This window comes from Podarcis bocagei (genome assembly GCF_964188305.1).
Source record: "Podarcis bocagei genome assembly, chromosome: 3".
In the NCBI taxonomy this organism is placed as follows: Eukaryota; Metazoa; Chordata; class Lepidosauria; order Squamata; family Lacertidae; genus Podarcis; species Podarcis bocagei.
Window position 1 is genome coordinate 4,619,893 of NC_138127.1, and position 16,094 is coordinate 4,635,986.

General features: G+C 43.0%; 1 protein-coding gene across 2 annotated transcripts in view; it reads right to left on the bottom strand.

The window, feature by feature from the left end:
- The window catches only part of LDAH (lipid droplet associated hydrolase), a 95,165-nt gene that overhangs the window by 56,722 nt on the left and 22,349 nt on the right, over positions 1-16,094 (bottom strand). For both annotated transcript variants that reach the window (XM_081189201.1, XM_081189202.1), the window contains one exon: positions 6,770-6,939. In XM_081189201.1, coding sequence (XP_081045327.1) covers positions 6,770-6,939 — 170 coding nt within the window. The remainder of the gene's footprint in view (positions 1-6,769; positions 6,940-16,094) is intronic.

Here is a 16,094-nt window from a genome sequence, read left to right on the forward strand (position 1 = left end):
CATGTTCCACAACAATTGCATAGGAACCATGGTTAAACTTGCTTTCTACATAAAGAAGACAACAGTGGAGAGGAATAAGGCACACATAAAAGCAAACTTCGGCCTGTTGGAATCGGCATGAGCTTTTATTATTCATAGAGACTTTTAAGATTTTGAGAATGTATGAAATATATGCTGTGGCAAATAAACTATTTTTAAATGGAAAAAAACCCCACACAGCTGAAACAGAGGCATGAAATATTAACAGCAGCATATGCATCCATCCATTTTTGCTACAAATGGCACAATCTGGGGAACTCTAAAAGAGAGAAATTGTTTGAGGCAAATGCTTGAACTACACTGTGGTTTGGGAATTTTATTATGTTTTTATCACTGATGTTCTTTCTGTAATGTGTTTTTAATGTTGTATACCACCTTGGGAATCTTTTGATAAAGGGTGGGTTTTATTATTATTATTATTATTATTATTATTATTATTATTATGCCTCATTTATATTTACCTTAAGCTCTCATCATTTTTTTTAAAAAAAATGACAAGTGGAAGAGATAAAAAGCAGACTGAGATTCAATAGCTGCTGGGACTGGATTCTCTTTTTCGAACATTTAATATGTCTTGTTTGGAAGCTAAATAATTAGCATTAATTAACATCGCTGCGTAACTGAGTTCACACTTCACTGAAACAAGTAGGTTCAATTCACACTCAAATATTACCCATTTCCCAAAATGAAAAATTATGCAAGCATCACAAGAATGGGTACATGTTTAAAATGTATTTCTGCATCTCCGCAAGGAGTGCAGTGATACAATTTTTAAAAATGAGATCCTGTGTTTCTGGGAGACAGTCACGTAGGAGGGCAGGATAATCCTTTAAGCCTGGGTTATATCACAAGGCTTTAAAAGGAATCAATTTAATTGATGAGAAAAGGTGACCTATGATCACATACACAGTTAACACCTTTGATGACAGACATGGGAACAGTGATACAAATGTACCTTGGTTCTCAAACGCCTTGGTACTCAAATGCCTTGGCTCCCAAACGCCGAAAACCTGGAAGCAAGTGTTCCAGTTTTCGAACGTTTTTTGGAAGTCGAACGTTTGTGACTATTGTTTCTGGGGTGCCTGTACCAATCAGAAGTTGGCTTTTCCAGGAGGTTTGGGAAGGGACAGAGGGCAGCCCGTCAGCCCCTTCCCCCACCTCCCGGAAAAGCCCCCAAGAGACGAGCTCCCTTTAAAGAGCTGCATCTAGCGTGTGTGCGGCTCTTGGGGGCTTTTCCCCGAGGAGGGAGAAGGGACTGACGGGCTGCCCTTCTCCCTCCTCGGAGAAAAGCCCCCAAGCTCCACGCGGCTTTTTAAATGAAGCGCTGAGCAGAGCCTCCCTCCTGCATTCGCTCCAGAAGACGAAGAAGAGGAGGAGTAGTTTGGGTTTGATATCCCGCTTTATCACTACCCAAAGGAGTCTCAAAGCGGCTAACATTCTCCTTTCCCTTCCTCACCCTGTGAGGTGAGTGAGGCTGAGATACTTCAGAGAAGTGGGACTAGCCCAAGGTCACCCAGCAGCTGCATGTGGAGGAGCTGGGAAGCGAACCCGGTTCACCAGATTACGAGTCTACTGCTCTTAACCACTACACCACACTGGTAACACATACACATTTCCCCTTACTTTTTAGGAGCGAAAAATACGGTAACTTCCTACTGGATAGGCGTGCCAACTCCCAGGACCACCCCCCCTCCCAATATCTGCTGGCAGGGGGCCGGAGCCCCTCAATGTTGAGGAGGCTGAGCATGGTGCAGTTCAGCGGCTGGCTTCTCCTGAGTGCAAGAGAGGAAGCCACACCACTCTGTGCTCTGGGCTTGGCCTCCTCTCAACGATGCTACACCACGCATCACGTGCATGATGTCCCATGTGCGCAATGTACCCCCGGCACCCACAATCTTGGACGCAAGACAGTGCCTCTGTTACGGGAATGCTTTCAAGTAATGTGTGGAAGCATTGCTGAAGACATACTTCAAGCCTTGGCTCCAGGCAACCAGTAATTTATGTGACGAAATCACACCCATCCTTCCTTATCTGGATTAAAGTACCGCAAAGAGAAGCCGGGATTATCCTAACAGCAGCAGCAAGAGCTCTGATGTCATGATCAATGACATGACGATACCCACTTGTTGGATGTCCTGTTTTCACGAGGCCTTAGAGGTGTAAACCGCCTCTTCCCATATGAACCTACCCGGTCCCTGAGATCATCTTCTGAGGCCCTCCTTCGTGTGCCTCCTCCTCAAGAGGTCCGTAGGGTGTCAACACAAGAAGGGGCCTTCTCTGCAGTGGCTCCCCATCTGTGGAATGCTTTCCCCAGTGAAGTTCACCTGGCGCCTTCATTGTACACCTTTAGACGCCAGGCAAAAACATTCCTTTTTAACCAGGCCTTTGGTTGACCTGATCAACATCCTATACCCTTTTAAAATGTGGCTCTTTGGGGGGCGGGCGGGCGGGGGAATATTATTGGGTTATTGCTTTTGGTTTGATTTTATATGTTGTGGTCTTGTTGTGAACCACCCTGAGGCCTCCGGGTATAGGGCGGTGTACAAGTTGAATAAATAATAGCAATGAGGGTGATGATGATGATGATGATAAACCTAGGGTTGCCATACAACCGGATTTTCCCGGATACATCCTCTTTTTCATGCTTAAAAGTTCTTTCTGGGAGGATTTTTAAAATACAGTAAAATGTCAGTTTTGGGGGTTTTGTTTTGTTGACTGGCCTGGTGGCGGCGGCAAGGGAACGCAGGCAGGCAAGCAACGGAGGTGGCAGGGGCTGGAGATAACAACAGCAGCGGTGGTGGCAGGATAAAGAGGATGGAGGCCTGAGAGAGAGGGAGCAGAACTGAAAATAGGTTGGCAGGAGGAAGGGGCAGGGGCAGCGGGCGGGGGTAGCTGCTTGGATCCCGGTCACGAGGAGGAGACTGTGGTGCGTGGAGGAATATCAGTGACTGATTGAGGGGACAGCAGGTGGGCAGGAGTGTGAACGGGTCCTTGCGTAGTGGTGGGGGGGGAGATGCACGAGGGTTGGTCATGGATGCTTGGAACAATCGGCGCTGCAAGGGGCGTATGGGGAAGGACGTGCAGTATGCTGTGTGCTAAAAGCTAGGGTTTGTGCGGAAAGAGGGTCCCTGGGTTTGTCTGGAGAGGGTGGGCCAGAGGCCCTGGAAAGCGGAGAGGGAGGAGGGAGGAGGAAGCGGGGCTGTGGGGCCTTTGTGTGGGGCAAGGACGATGCACAAGGAGTCGCCAGCAGCTGGGGGAAACGACTTCTACTAAGGGATAGGAAGGCTTTGGTACCAACAAAAGAGGAGGGGCAGATGAAAATAATGGACTTTGCACAACTGGCAAAGCTGACGGGGAAAATCTGAAACCAGCACGATCAAGTATTCCAAAAAGACGAGTAAATTTATACAATATTTGAAAGATCAGTTGTAAGCAATTAACACTAGTAGGGTTATCTGAAGATTTGTAATGAGAATTTTTTTACCTTTCCATATTTATTTAAATTTTGAGGTATTTTGTGATATTAGAATTGGAAAATATAGAAAATGCTGTGATATAAAGGTTAATTTTGAAAGCCAAGAGGTGGGAGGGAAGGAAGTCGATAGGCTCTAAAGAGGTTAAAGTGGATAATAATGATGTGATTATATATGTTTAAACGGAAAATTAATAAAAAATGTTTTTTTAAAAAGGGCTAGGAAGGCTTTGATTTTAGGGAATGAGAGAGGACCGGGGGAATCTGGAGTCGCATCGCCAGGTGAGAAGGCGGAGCTTCTGCACCTTTAGCAGAAGGTGCATTTGTGGTAAGGGGAATTTCAGCTGGTATGGTTGGAGTCTGCAAGTTTGTCCTCTTTTTTGCTCTTCAAATTATGGCAACCCTGTGTAAACCTCGTTGCATGGAAGCTTCATTTGCGCATCCCCATTCCGAAGTGTATAGACTGTGCAACTCTAGTGTACAAATGCCCCCCATGTAGATATGGTAAGTAAGATGCGAATGGGGCTCCGGAACGGATCCCATTCGCATCTAGAGGTACCACTGTAATGCAATGATTAGAGAAACCTAGAGAGTGACTAAAATAATGTTACATTCTAGTTCAGAAAATTAAAATGCAGCAGCTTAAAAAAAACAAAACAAAAACAAACAAACCCACAGTGCATTTAAGACTAAACCAAAACTGGAATACTATAATAAAGGAATATAGTGAAAGCACTCACAAACACACAAACAAATGATCCAGCTACTAAACTACACATATGAGCTTGAGCTCTACTGGGAATAAAATATTCCAGTAACAATAAGAAAAGAGACAGAAACACAAGTTTCTTATTATCACACTTCATATGTCATAAAACATAACAGCTAACTTATTTCTGGCAAAGGGACAGGACTTGCGTAACAATTTGGCTTACACAAATATTTTCTATTGTTGAGCACATCTTAAATGCGGCGTGTCGTAAGTTAACTTCAAGCACACTGGGCTCTCTCAAAGTGTCCTAAACATACCTTATAGTTTCAACACACTAGCAAATCATTACTCTGCCAGCAGCATCCATGGAGCCAGGTAAAAGAGAGAGAAAAGGCAACTCAACCATTCAAATATAATTGAAACCAGGTAGTACTATGTGAGCAAAATATCCTGGCCAAAGAAGCATTCTTATTTTCTAGTTTACTCCACTGCTTAATATTGAATGTAATCATTAACTTCCCTACCCCCTGAGGGTTACAAAAACAACTCTTTTGTGGAAACCTAAGCTTTCTAGTTGGACTGACCATCATGTATTATGTACAAAATATAGGATATGGTCATGATACACTGTTTTGTAGATCTGGTCAGAGCTTGGATGAGTAAGCACTGGTAATGACATGTTCACTGCCCAGGGTTCCATGTAAGCTGCTTTGAGGGTTGCCTGTTTGTCTGTTTTACATTCAAATGGTGTTTACAGGTTATACTACTACTAATTATTATTTGTACCCCGCCCATAGGACTGGGTTGCACCAGCCACGCTGGGCGGCTCCCAAAGGAATATTAAAAACACGACAAAACATCAAACATTAAAAACTTCCCTAAACAGGGCTGCCTTCAAATGTTTTCTAAAAGTCAGATAGTTGTTTATTTCCTTGACATCTGACATCCATAGGGCAGGCGCCACTACCGAGAAGGCCCTCTGCCTGGTTCCTTGTAACCTCACTTCTCACAGTGAGGAAACCGCCAGAAGGCCGTCGGAGCTGGAATTCAGTTTCTGGGATGAAGGATGGGGGTGGAGATGCTCCTTCCAGTATACTGGGCTGAGGCCATTTAGGGCTTTAAAGGTCAGCACCTACACTGTGAATTGTGCTTGGAAACATACCGGGAGCCAATGAAGATACTTCAGGACTGATGTTATATGGTCCCAGCGGCCGTTCGCAGTCACCAGTCTAGATGCTGCATTCTTGATTAGTTGTAGTTTCCGGGTTACCTTAAAAGGTAGTCCCACGAAGAGTGCATAGCAGTAGTTCAAGTGGGAGATAACTAGGGCATGTACCATTCTGGTGAGACATTGCTCAGGCAGCTAGAGTCTCAGCTGGCATACCAAATGGAGCTGGTAGACAGCTGCCCTGGACCCAGAATTAACCTGCACTTCCATGGGCAGTTGTGTGTCCAAAATAACCCCAAGGTGTCACCTCATTCAGGGCCAGGGAACCCCCCCCCCACACCTGTCCCCAAGAAACAGCACTTTCATCTTGTTGGGATTCAACCTCAATCCATTATGAAATAAGGAAAATAAGTTCTGAAATAAGTAAAATAAATAAATAATAAGGTTTTTTTTAAAAAAAAATGCAACACAAATAAATAAAAAATAGGTCAGTCCTGTTTGCAAGCTCAGTTACCACAAAAGGGTTAATCCTAACCTTTGAGTGCAACCAGAAACCGTTCTTAACCTGAGGTACCACTTTAGCTAATGGGCCTTCTGGTGCTGCCGCGCCACCGCCGCGCGATTTCTGTTCTCATCCTGAGGTAAAGTTCTTAACCTGAGATAATACTTCCGGGTTAGCAGAGTCTGTAACCCAAAGTGTTTGTAACCCGAGGTGTTTGTAACCCAAGGTACCACTGTATATAAATGGAATAAATAGCAATAGTAATAATAATCGTTTACAGATTGTGATGTCAACTTTTTCGCATTTATATCCTACGTAATCATTAGATCGGGATGTGGGTGGCGCTGTGGGTTAAACCACAGAGCCTAGGACTTGCCAATCAGAAGGTCGGCGGTTCAAATCCCCCTGATGGGGTGAGCTCCCGTTGCTCAGTCCCTGCTCCTGCCAACCTAGCAGTTTGAAAGCATGTCAAAGTGCAAGTAGATAAATAGGTACCGCTCCGGCGGGAAGGTAAACGGCGTTTCTGTGTGCTGCTCTGGTTTGCCAGAAGTGGCTTAGTCATGCTGGCCACATGACCCGGAAGCTGTACGCCGGCTCCCTCGGCCAATAAAGCGAGATGAGCGCCACAACCCCAGAGTCGGCCACGACTGGACATAATGGTCAGGGGTCCCTTTACCTTTAATCATCAGATCATCAGGCGTCTGCACTAAATATCAGCAAAAGCATTACCAAAACTATCAAATAAACCAACAGATTTCTCAGCCCATCTTGAGCAAACGAAAACAGTTGCTAGAAAATTACACATTGTGTGGAGAAGGGTCAAGGGGAGGGGAGGGGATGGCAAGAGGTCAACAAGTTCAGGCATCTCTGACATACCTCCACATCTTGTGCGCGCTTCATCATTTCAATGATCATGTAGGCACCGATGGAATGGCCAATGAGCACAAGCTTCACATCTTTTGGTACATTCTTTCGAATAAAGCTCAACTTGTGTTCTATTTGTCCACGAAGTCCAAAGCCATCATTTAGTTTATTAACATCCGTCTCTGCAAAGAACCCCAAAACATATTTCATTTCCTTCGCTTTGAAAAGGTTTCATCTCATTCATTCTAGCTTCTTACAACCATTCTTTGAAAAGACGGCCAAAACTTTTTGCAACTTATTTTAAGATGACATTAGCGGTGATGGGTGATTGATTAAGGAACGAAACGACCATGTTCTCTTGAGAAAGGCCAACTTTATGCCATGGGATTCCATGTACAACAAGGGTGCCCTCCATCAACAGCTCTTACTGTCAGGAAGTTCTTCCTAATGTTTAGGTGGAATCTTCTTTCTTGTAGTTTGGATCCATTGCCCCGTGTCCGCTTCTCTGGAGCAGCAGAAAACAACCTTTCTCCCTCCTCTATATGACATCCTTTTATATATTTGAACATAGCTATCATATCACCCCTTAACCTCCTCTTCTCCAGGCTAAACATGCCCAGCTCCCTTAGCTGTTCCTCATAAGGCATCGTTTCCAGGCCTTTGACCATTTTGGTTGCCCTCCTCTGCAACCAGTTGTACAGGTCTGCCTGTGATAAAATTTTTGGAACTTTAATACCATATTCAGCACATGAATAAATATAAAGTCAATTATAATTATGATCATCCATCAGCACAAGCGTTTCTACTTGGCCCATGGAATGATCTCCCTTCTCTTTCCTCCCATGGGCTGTTCAGGGGATTCTCCTGGTCATCCATAGGCAATGGGGGGCGCAAGAGGAGAAGAGAGAAGCCCTGTTGTGCTAGCACAACTATCTAACAGAATCGGGGCCCATGTTTGCTTTCACGAAGTCCCATCTCCTGCATGAAAGAAGCCACCCTCAACTATAGCTCTGGATTATTTATAACAACAACAACAGTGGTATACAAAATATAACTGTTGGGTATAAAATATTTGTTTCAATATTGTCTTCTAATGACTGGTTTTCAGTTTAAACCTTCAGCAAAGGAAGTGAGGTTCCTACAGAAAGAGCTCTGAGCAGGCCAATTAACGCAGTTATTAAAGCTGTTCATTGTCACATCGCGGCGGTATTTATGTCTTGCTAAAGGAATACTGGCAAAGTGGATAAGGGCATGGAGAAAAAGAAGTATAAGAATGCACACACCCGCCGCAAAATGAGAAGCAACATTTCATCTACAAGGCTTTAAACAGGTAACGGAAAATGAAAAGGTTAGTTCTGGGCCTAAGGCTGAAACTTTGTTTTCAAACTAATGTCTATTTTTTAGTCCTAGTTGCTTCATTTTTTAAAAAATCTATTCCATAGCCTTGTCATGCACACGAATTTGCTGACCACCTAATTCAGGGTTTCCCAAACTTGAGCTTCCAGCTGTTTTTAGACTACAACTCCCATCATCCCTAGCTAGCAGGATCAGTGGTCAGGGGGTGATGGGAACTGTAGTCCCAAAACAGCTGGAGACCCAAGTTTGGAAAGCCCTGATAATTTATCTCATTCAAAGTATATGGACAGTATGGAACATGATACATAAGATCCATTGAGTCACGGAAGATAACAATTTCCGTACATGCTGTAATGATGACAAGTCTCACCCATCCTCTTTTGCTTGATCAACCCAGCAATATCATTTAGCTGAATGATACATAGTTCAGCCATACAATCAGATATTTAGGTAAAAAAGGAGTTTTAAGCTGCAGCCCTGTGCAATAATTTTTGCAAGCTATTTCCCCCAAATTGCAGTTGTGTATACCGCTTTTACGGAGATTCGCCTTTTTACACATTCTGCATCACAGAATTCGGAGAAGCGTGAAGTTCAAAGGAGAGCTGTCTTTTGGTTTGTGTCTTGGTTCAGGAACTAAGAAGATTCCACCTAAACATTAGGAAGAACTTCCTGACTGTAAGAGCTGTTCGACGGTGGAATTTGCTGCCAAGGAGTGTGGTGGAGTCTCCTTCTTTGGAGGTCTTTAAGCAGAGGCTTGACAACCATATGTCAGGAGTGCTCTGATGGTGTTTCCTGCTTGGCAGGGGGTTGGACTCGATGGCCCTTGTGGTCTCTTCCAACTCTATGATTCTATGATTCTATGAACTGCACCTTTGATGAGTTCATATTTAGATGCAAACTGTCCCTAGTCAGGAGACAAGCAGATTCTGAACTAGGAATTCCATCTGTTTTGGAATGGGCAGAACTCCCCTTGAAGAATCAGGCTGTATTTAACTAACCATTGTTTCAATTATTGAATGTTGATTAATTTCTATCTATCATCATGGGGCAGTTGGTTGGGGACCAGGACGGAATTTTCAAGCAACTTTTTAAAAACCCCTACAGATATCTGCGGACAAGGTATGAAAGCACTGTGTTTTAGATTAACCCTGAGACCTTATAAAAGCCTCCCCACCCTTGGGAAATGTTCCTGTGACTTCCAATATAAACACCCACTTCATTAGTGTTTATTGGGGTAATTACTTTTGGTAAAAGTATCCTCTACAAATAAACGAACATGTGCTCAGGAGTCTCAAACAGGGTGCTAAGAGAATTGTTTACTGCTGAAGGCGGACCTTAAGTTTACCAACCTCTGTTATCGACAATAAACTTCAGTTTGCGATATTGGTGACAACTGTTCAGCACCAACAGCTAACGTATACAGGGAGATTCGAAATTGATAGTACTCCTTTGGATTTATATAGGCAGCTTTCTTTGTGTACTCAAAGGACTTGGATTAACTCAGCATTCCATACAATGATAGATAGTAGCTCATATTATTATATATTATCACTGTATTATAATTATTCGCCGAAGAATTTGTGCTTTTGAATTATGGTGCTGGAGGAGACTCTTGAGAGTCCCATGGACTGCAAGAAGATCAAACCTATCTATTCTGAAGGAAATCAGCCCTGAGTGCTCACTGGAAGGACAGATCCTGAAGCTGAGGCTCCAATATTTTGGCCACCTCAGGAGAAGAGAAGACTCCCTGGAAAAGACCCTGATGTTGGGAAAGATGGAGGGCACAAGGAGAAGGGGACAACAGAGGACGAGATGGTTGGATAGTGTTCTTGAAGCTACCAGCATAAGTCTGACCAAACTGCGGGAGGCAGTGGAAGACAGGAGTGCCTGGCGTGCTCTGGTCCATGGGGTCACGAAGACATGACTAAACGACTAAACAACAACAACATAATTATTTCATTTATTAACAGCTTTGCATGAGGCATGCAGAAACAAATTACATTGTGACTATCTAGGTTACCCAATTAGCTCATGGCTGAAATTTGAACAGAGGAAGTCTGGATCTCAGTACATGCGCTACATACCAGCTCTGGCAAATCAAATGATAAGGCTTGTGCAAGTACTTAGGCAAAAAAACCAGGTAACATTACAATGTGGCTGTTTACAATGGTTCCCTTGCAAAAGCAGCCTCAGGATGAGATGATCAGCACAGAATGAGCAGGAGAGGAACCTGTGATTTAACCCTGTTACCAGCATTCATCTCAAGTTCTCTCCATCAAATTCTCCATCTCACCCTTGGCATGCAACTGTGGGCAGGGGAGAAAGTGTTTCAAAGGAAAATGGGACTGCGAGGGAAAGTGTCAAGCACCCTCCCCCCTCCCTTTCAACTGCAAATCGCTGCTCCTCATAAAGTGCTCTGTGAAGGTGAAACAGCCATGAGGTCCAGCTACACAGCCATATTCTCACATTGGCTGACACTCAAAGGCTCCTCGTCGGGCAAGTCAGCTCATTCCTATTTTTATTACTATTACAAGCAAGATGGTGTGGGTAGAAAGAGAAACAATTTTAAAATTGAGCTAATCATAAAGGTAAAGGTAAAGGGACCCCTGACCATTAGGTCCAGTCGTGACTAACTCTGGAGTTGCAGCGCTCATCTCATCTCACTTTACTTGCCGAGAGAGCCGGCGTACAGCTTCCGGGTCAAGTGGCCAGCATGACTGGCGAACCAGAGCAGCGCACGGAAACGCCATTTACCTTCCTGCCAGAGCGGTACCTATTTATCTACTTGCACTTTGAGGTGCTTTCGAACTGCTAGGTTGGCAGGAGCAGGGACTGAGCAATGGGAGCTCACCCCGTCGCGGGGATTTGAACTGCCAATCTTCTGATCGGCAAGCCCTAGGCTCTGTGGTTTAGACCACAGCACCCACGCTACATAAGCAGTAACAAATGCTGAGAGGTTAAAAAGAAACAGCTCAGCTCAAGTGAGTGCAGTTTCAACCACAAACGGCTTCCAAAGAAGATTAGACACCTCCGTTGTAATGTTGACCAAACTATTCTTATGTCCTTTCTGTCGGCCTTCTGCCCTCAAAATCTCATACATCTTTTCCAAAAGGCTCCAAGCCAATAATATAATAATAATATATTGTCCAGACAGGGCTTTTTTCCCCCAGCCAGAACTCACCAGAACCAGGAGTGCCACCTTGGCTTTGCAACCATGAGAGCCCAGGGTTGTGGGTGCCATGCGGTGTGCGTGGCCCTGGCACCAAAATTTGTGGGTGCCTGGCCCCTTCATGGGGAATTTTGTTTTTTTTTTTATATAAAATTTTTATTGGTTTTACAGCATTTTTAAGAAAAACAAACAAACACTAAAAATGACAAACATACACGTATAGTTTCAAACATATTTTCATAAACCTCTTTTCTAGGACTTCCCCATACCCCCCCTCTCTGCATCCCAATGTCCATGGTTCAACTAGCAACTCCCAATTGTTACTTTCTAATCTCGATCATCTTAGTCCTCTCTTATACTCTGACCTTATATCCCTGTACCCCTTTGTTTCTAGAAACCACGACATTTTAGCATTCATTAAGTTTATAGTAGTCCTTAAGATAGCTTTTAAATTTTCTCCATTCTTCTTCCACCGTCTCTTTTCGTTGGTCACGGATTCTGCCTGTCATCTCGGCCAGTGTCATATAGTCCATCACTTTCATCTGCCATTCTTCCAAAGTGGGTAGATCTTGTGTCTTCCAATACTTTGCGATAAGTATTCTTGCTGCTGTTGTGGCATACATGAAAAAAGCTCTATCCTTCTTTGTCACCAATTGACCGACAATGCCCAAGAGAAAGGCCTCTGGTTTTTTAGGAAAAGTACATTTAAGTACCTTTTTCATTTCATTATAGATCATTTCCCAGAAGGCCTTAATCTTCGGGCATGTCCACCAAAGGTGATAAAAGGTACCTTCAGTCTCTTTACACTTCCAACATTTGTTATCGGGCAGATGATATATTTTTGCCAGCTTGACTGGGGTCATGTACCACCTGTATACCATTTTCATAATGTTTTCCTTTAAGGCGTTACATGCCGTAAATTTTATACCGGTGTTCCATAACCATTCCCAGTCAGCTGACATAATGTTATGTCCAACATCCTGAGCCCACTTAATCATAGCCGATTTAACTGTTTCATCCTGTGTGTTCCATTTCAACAACAAGTTGTACATTCTAGATAAATTCTTAGTATTGGGTTCTAACAGTTCAGTTTCTAATTTTGATTTTTCCACCTGGAAACCGACTTTCCTGTCCTGTTTAAAAAATTCCAATATTTGGCGATATTGGAACCAATTTTCTACTTTATGCTTCAATTTCTCCTGACTTTGTAGTTTAAACTTATCTCCATCCTGTTCTAAAATTTCCCAATACTTCATGGGGAATTTTGTGGGTGCCTGGGCACCCAGGGCCCCGGGACCACCACCTATGACCAGAACTCAGTTCTGGCAGCTCTCAGGTGGGCACTATTGCCATTATAAGGGAACCTCTTTTCTATAAAAATAGCACTGTGTCCAGATCAGATTAACTCTTACTAGTTTAGCGATGTTACTCCCATAGAGGGTTGTCTTCACCATTGCAGCATGGGAAGACAAACAATATGCTAAGGAAAAACCTTCCTGAGTAACCACATCAAGGCAATAAATCTGTTGCCCCAGATTTTTGATTTTTTAAAAATATGTTAATCGTGCTTCCTTTGTATCATTTATCTGCACAGAAAGCAGATAAGTACAGGAATTACATACTAAGGACCTGGTCTAGCAAGTTGACAGTGGCCACTAGAGTGAAATTAACAATAATTAAAAAACAAGCCACACAGCTAAGATGCAATTATATGTCATTTCTCAATCTCAGTGCCTCCACTTGAAGAGAATAATTCTCATTTGGTATCTCATTACATAGGTACCTTGCCAGAGGAGTTATTTAAACCAGCTGGATGAGAGAGAAAAAAGAAAATAAATTATCTCCTAGCTTCAGCTCCTGAATCTGACTTTGGTATTCAAGGTTCAGTAGGAATTCAGTTTATTTATTATCCTATGTAATTCCTTTAGGAACCATCCAGTGTTCTTGTTCTTTCTCTCTCTCCCGGCTCCCCCTCACCCCCTGGCTAGACTAACATAAGCATGCCCCTGTTTTAGCAAAGAATTTGTATCTTGGGTATCCAACGATATTGTTTATTATTCAGATGTGTAATATATTATTTCATGAGCAATTATCTCCAACATATATACCTATCTACACCCACACCCACAGTGTGTGTGTGTGTGTGTGTGGTCATTCTCACCCTGTCCCTAAGAAATCTTCTTGTTAGAATAGAGGAAATGCAATATGAATCAAGGCATAAAGTTGTATTCCAAGTTAACAGATAAATGCATAAGTGTGAGGATGGAGTTTTACCAACTATTTCAACTCCACAACACCAGCTGAAATGGTCACAAATATCATGATACCCACAAATTACTTTAAGGGGGAACTTAAAGACCATTATTATTATTATTATTATTATTATTATTATTATTATTATTATTATTATTATTATTATTATTACTATTATTATTACTACTCTAGCTTTTCCCCTGATAGGGACTCAAGGTGGCTTACGGATAAAAACAGAAACAGCTGAATACCTAGAAGGAAACAATAATTTAAAAACAATAAAGCATCGATACATTTAAAACTATACAGAGAGAGACTTTTAAAAACACACGAATAATAACAATAAAAACAGCACGGCACTAGTCTTTTCATTAAAAGTTGCCCATTCCCACAAGTCTGTTGGAAAAACAAGGTCTTCACCTGCCAGAAGAGGGACAACAAGGAGGAGAGAATTCCATTATCTGAGAGCAGCCACTGAGGCGGCCTTGCAGCACCTCCTGCCATTGTCTGAAGCGAACGTGATCAACTTTGTGCTGCCATCTTGCTTTTTGATTCTTGCTTTTTACCCACTACAAAAGCAAATGGATAGCACAAACAGGTAACCAGATTACGGCCCTTAATTTTGGGAAGCAAAGTTTATTAACTCAGGAATTAGCAAATTATATAGTCCAGGCTTGTCCAACTTCCAAGAGACCACGATCTACTCCCACTATAACAAAATTGACCAAAATTGTTGAGCTTTTTTAGAAAGTCAAAGTTGTAAAGTTGTTGAGCTTTTTTGGCAAATCATAGTTGTTTTTGGGGAGGGGTGGGAGGGGTCCTGCGATCTCCCGCAATCTGTCACAGACACCCTACAATCTACCAGTAGATCGCAATCTATCTGCTGGCCGTCCATCTGAGTTGCTTTTTTAAAAAAGTGTCTGGGAAAATAACTGGTGTGTCCCCCCCCCCCAAATACTAGTGTTTTATTTTGTGGTTGTCCATTTTGCTCAAGTTCAAACTCAGGATCTGGGGTCTATCCTGTGGTGTGGTGAGCCAGTGTGGTGTAGTGGTTAAGAGCGGTGGACTCGTAATCAGGTGAACTGGGTTTGCATCCCCACGCCTCCACAGCTGCTGGGTGACCTTGGGCCAGTCACACTTCTCTGAAGTCTCTCAGCCCCACTCACCTCACAGAGTGTTTGTTGTGGGGGAGGGAGGGAAAGGAGAATGTTAGCCGCTTTGAGACTCCTTAGGGTAGTGATAAAGCGGGATATCAAATCCATACTCTTCTTCTTCTAGTGATAGATAAAGAGACACAAGTGTGGATGTGATGGTGGAGGGAACACCAGGAGAATTGCTTTTGGGGGAGAGACAAGGTGGCTTGTGTGTATGAAATGAAATATGACAAGAGATAATCTAGAGTAAACTGTTTAAAAAGACTAATCGCCATAAGAATCTGCAATGAAGACAATCAAGCAGATCTGTCTTTGGATTTATGCATGGATGGATTTGCAAGTAGGGCACCTTAGTCAAGAAAGAAAAAAAGGCAATTCTGAATTAGGCATATTTCTAGAAACTGTAAGAATATCACTTCACATTCCTTAAGACGCAATGCAGGTCTCCGAGATGTGAAAAGAAACACATTATAGATTTGCAGTAGTGGCTGAACTTTAAAAGGCTCCTTTAATATGCATAACTGCATGCTATGCATAATCCTTTTAAAATGTCTAAATGTGTAACAGCTTTGGAGAAGGTGCAAGCAAGACAAAGCTAAGAAAAGAAAATGGTTTGGAGAAGTGGTGGACCTCTTTATCTGGGTAGCCCACAACATGCAAGTTAGCCACACATTTTCTGGACCAGAAGAATACTGGCGTGGTTGATCTTCCGAAAATGGTTCTCACAGTTATGTTCAGATATACTAATGCAGAAGCATATCATAGCACCAGTGCTTCTTCTTTTTTCCCCCTAAAAAAATGTTCAGGGGTACTCTCCTTTTGACTCAGGAAAACCACCATTTTATAGTTCAAATCAGGAGAAATACAGTAAATGGACAAAAGTACAAAGATTCACAAAATATTTAGGGGTGTCCGTACCCCTGCGTACCCCCAAAAAAGCACTGCATAGCACTCATTCTGAGACACAGTAACTTGTTGTTGTTTAGTCGTTTTGTCGTGTCCGACTCTTCGTGACCCCATGGACCAGAGCATGCCAGGCACCCCTGTCTTCCACTGCCTCCCGCAGTTTGGTCAAACTCATGCTGGTAGCTTTGAGAACACTGTCCAACCATCTTGTTCTCTGTCATCCCCTTCTCCTTATGCCCTCCATCTTTCCCAACATCAGGGTCTTTCCCAGGGAGTCTTCTCTTCTCCTGAGGTGGCTAAAGTATTGGAATCTCAGCTTCAGGATCTGTCCTTCCAGTGAGCACTCAGTGATTTCCTTCAGAATGGATAGGTTTCATCTTCTTGCAGTCCATGGGACTCTCAAGAGTCTCCTCCAGCAGTGCAGGGCAGGGTAGCCAAGATAGTAACCTAACATTACTTTAAGGTAGGTGTCTGAAATTTGCTAGGTGCATTTTGCTAT